Source organism: Helobdella robusta (assembly GCF_000326865.2).
Source record: "Helobdella robusta unplaced genomic scaffold HELROscaffold_1, whole genome shotgun sequence".
NCBI classification, from domain to species: domain Eukaryota; kingdom Metazoa; phylum Annelida; class Clitellata; order Rhynchobdellida; family Glossiphoniidae; genus Helobdella; species Helobdella robusta.
This window is the reverse complement of record NW_008703570.1, coordinates 6,170,443-6,174,199: the sequence shown is the minus strand read 5'-3', so window position 1 is coordinate 6,174,199 and position 3,757 is coordinate 6,170,443. Positions and strand designations below refer to the sequence as shown.

The 3,757-nt window shown below is 36.4% G+C and overlaps 1 protein-coding gene across 1 annotated transcript in view; it reads right to left on the bottom strand.

Moving 5' to 3' along the window:
* Positions 1-3,508, bottom strand: part of HELRODRAFT_63764 (hypothetical protein) — a gene marked incomplete at both ends in the record, with an annotated part of 7,069 nt that extends 3,561 nt beyond the window's left edge. Inside the window, one exon of the mRNA XM_009010967.1 lies at positions 2,717-3,508. Within this exon, the coding sequence (XP_009009215.1) occupies positions 2,717-3,508 (792 nt within the window). The remainder of the gene's footprint in view (positions 1-2,716) is intronic.
* Between the last annotated feature and the right edge of the window lie 249 nt (positions 3,509-3,757).

Here is a 3,757-nt window from a genome sequence, read left to right as displayed (position 1 = left end):
GTCATCTATATTACTTTCCAAAAACTTATCACCAATCTCAACTGGAGTCATTTCTGTATCATCATCATCATCAACATCTATGATATAGATATATAGATGTCAGAGTGATGTGAGTTAACCACCTTTTAATGACTCAATTAGCCAATGGTTATCTTAACATCCCGCTATCCATGACTAAACAAGAACAAATGTTGATAAGAGAGATAAACAAGAATGTCAATGTGAAAATGTGTGTGTGTGTTTTCAATTTTTAAATGTTGACATTATCTTATTTTTGCTTAAAATTTTTCTGGTACTTACAGGAAAAATTTATTACTTATAAGTACAAGTACTGAAAAATGTACTTAAGTATAAGTATTTAAGTACAGGTTTCCATATGTACTTAAGTATAAGTATCTAAGTACTACATTTGTACTTAAGTACGTACTTAAGTACAAATGTACTTAAGTACTCGTCATCACTGGGCATTACTACAAGCATCACTCGTTGTGACAACCTTTAAACAATATACACAGGAATTAACTCCAAGTACGCAAACAACACTGTCAATTAATTCATTCGTAAATTTATAAATTCATTCATGAATTAATTTTATTTAAAATGAATCAATAGACGTTTCAAATATCCCAATGCACTTCCAGCCATCTTCCCATCTGTTTCCCATTCCTATTCATTTAATGTAGGTCTTCAACTCACACGCCTAGCTGCTTTCTACCTTTCAATTTTATTATTTTTTATCTTAGGAAACTTTTCTTTTTGAATAATGTCTGCACGGGCGTTAACTGATGAAATTGTTGATTTGCTGGAAAAAGCATTGAAGCTCACGACACACGCTCCTATCAGTTCTGTAATGTTTAAGAAGAAAATAAATACCATCAGATGAGTTCTAATGTAAGGTGGAAAAATAGTACAATCAACTCGTCTTCAGCATACTACAAAACTCACATATGTAAAATATTTCTGCCAAAAAATTTTTAAAAATCTTCCTTCTGTTGCACAAATACAAAAACACCAAAGAAAATGCTTGACGCGTTAACACGTGTTAACACGTGTCTGGCTGTCGAGAAAATTTTCAACGAAACATTTCAGCAGAGACACATTCAGATGCATTTTCAAAGCAATGTACAAACATCAAACTCATCATGCACTGTATCTCATGATGTTTACCACTTTCAAGCGAACAATTTTACAGATTCAACTGATTTCAGCACTTCAATATTATTCTCATTCAAACCAGCCACGGTAGAAAATGAAATGAGTGAATCAATGATGAGATAAACAAGATGACTCGACAAATGAAATGGTGAAATAAACGAGATGATGATGTTGTGATGATGAGTCAGTCCATTGCGACTTTCAATTTGCACGCCGCGTTCAAACCCAACTGCAATGTCGTCCAATTAATTTTTCAATGAATGAACATAACCGTGCATTTGATCATTAAGCTAATTTGAATGGATGGATGGATGGATGGATGGATGGATGGATGGATGGATGGATGGATGGATGGATGGATGGATGGATGGATGGATGGATGGATGGATGGATGGATGGATGGATGGATGGATGGATGGATAGATGGATGGACGGACGGACGGACGGATGGATGAATGGATGGATGAACAGAGGAGGCGATGGTGTAATGGTTAAGGTGCCTGGCTTTGCAATCGCCCTGACAGAGTTTGAATGCAAAAAGTTCCCTGTCGATCCCATGCAACAGTTGTTTGCATGCAATGTGCTTACGATTGCTCGGGAAAATGCTAACGGATAGATGAATGGATGATGGATGGAAATTTAATTAAATAAAAAAATAATTAATTAATTAATAGTTGGAAAAATAAATGAATAAATGGATACATTGAAAAATGGTCGAGCCTAGAAAAACTAACAAATGAACAAAAAAAATGAAAATAAAAAATGTATTAAAAAACCATCAATAAACAAAATGAAAAAAAAACAATTGAAAAGAAGAGAGCAATGATTAAGAAATGATGCATAATAATTAGACGAAATGAACATCATTCATTAGTCAGTCGGTCACTTGAGAATCAAAAAATAATTAGAGAAACACAAAGAAAATTCAACTGCTTTATTAACTTTCTTTTTTCAACTTTCACAATTTGCATTCATTTTTTTCTTCATTTGCATTCTTCATTTTGAATTGTGTGCGTTCATTTATTCATTATTTATATTTCATTCATTCATTCATTCATTCATTCGTTCGTTCGTTCGTTCGCTCATTCGTTCGTTTGTTCATTCATTCATTTATCTATTCATTCGTGTATCTATCTATTTATTTCTTATTAATTTATTTTATTACTTCTAGTCCGACGACAGTAACCTGGAGAGTGCATGCCATCATAAAGCCAAGTCGTTAGGAGTTATCGGCCCGTTATATTATTGGGCCATTAAAAATATTGCAGCCTATAAAAAACCACCCCAGAAAAATCTCCCTGAATGAAATGTAATAAAGTTGTTGGCAGCAAACTCACTGCAATCTGCAAGTTTGTTTCTCCATAGATTCATTTGAGACAAAAGTGTTCATTCATTTAATCAATCTTCTGTTTTTTTATATAACATTTATTTTTTATTAAAATATTTATTTTTTCATTTATTTCCTCATTTATTCATTTATTCATGATCACTACGTCACCCACCAATCTCACCTGTTCAGTTCGTGTCTGACGTCATAGCAGGCCCACAGGACCCTGGAGACGAGCGCCGGTGTCTGGCAAAAGAAGAAGACGACGACGACTCCGATGAGCATGACGTTCGTATCCACCCTTCGTCTCTCACTGGAATTCAACTGCAGACCTCGTTTGTAGGAGCTTCGGACTTCGAACATGAGGACCATGTTGCAGACGAATAGCACGACGAATGGAAGTCCCGACACAAAGACCAAATAGAAACCGAAATGATACAATGTTTTGAATCCACTGCTGGCGCCGAACTCCGTCACGTCAATTTGTATGGTGAAGTTGGATAAGAAAGATGTTGATGACGTGTTGATGACGTCATATGTCTGGTTGTTTATGAAGACGGTCTTGTACTCAAAATATTTTGGCAAATTGAACAGAAAACAGCAGACTATGCTGACGACGATGACTCTCCTGGCCGACTGTACGCTGCAGTATTTTGAAGATTTGAAGGGATGGCATATCATGATGTACCTATCCAGCGTAAAGATGACGGTCAACCAAACGGAGACAACTTGAAGCGTGAAAGCTGTAGGATGCAAGTACGGGAAGTAGTAAGCGTGGAGGTAGATCAGGAAGTGCTGAGGTCCTGTGCCCGATAGAAGTTCTGTTGCTGAGGGGGGGATGGAGTCTGTCACTTGCAGGAAAACCGTCGACAACACGAAGAAAAAATCGGTGACGGCGAGAGCGGTGAGGTAGCTGTATGTGGAGCTGTGGCTCATGGAGCGGCGTGTCAACACGGCGCCAGACATCAAGTTGCCCACCAACCCAAGAACGGACACCACCATGCCAACCACGCCGTTCAAATAATATCTGGTGTATGTGTGTGTGTTTGTGTGCGTGTGTTTGTTTGTGTTTATATGTATATATATATATATATATATATATATGTGTGTTTGTGTGTGTGTGTGTGTTTGTGTGTGTGTGTGTGTGGGTTTGTGTGTCTGTGTTCATGTGGAAATGCTACATTTTAAAATAACTTTTGTCATATAATTAAATGAAACAACACACAAAAATAATTTCAAAAATAAATGTGCATTATATATGATAGTTGCGAAAAA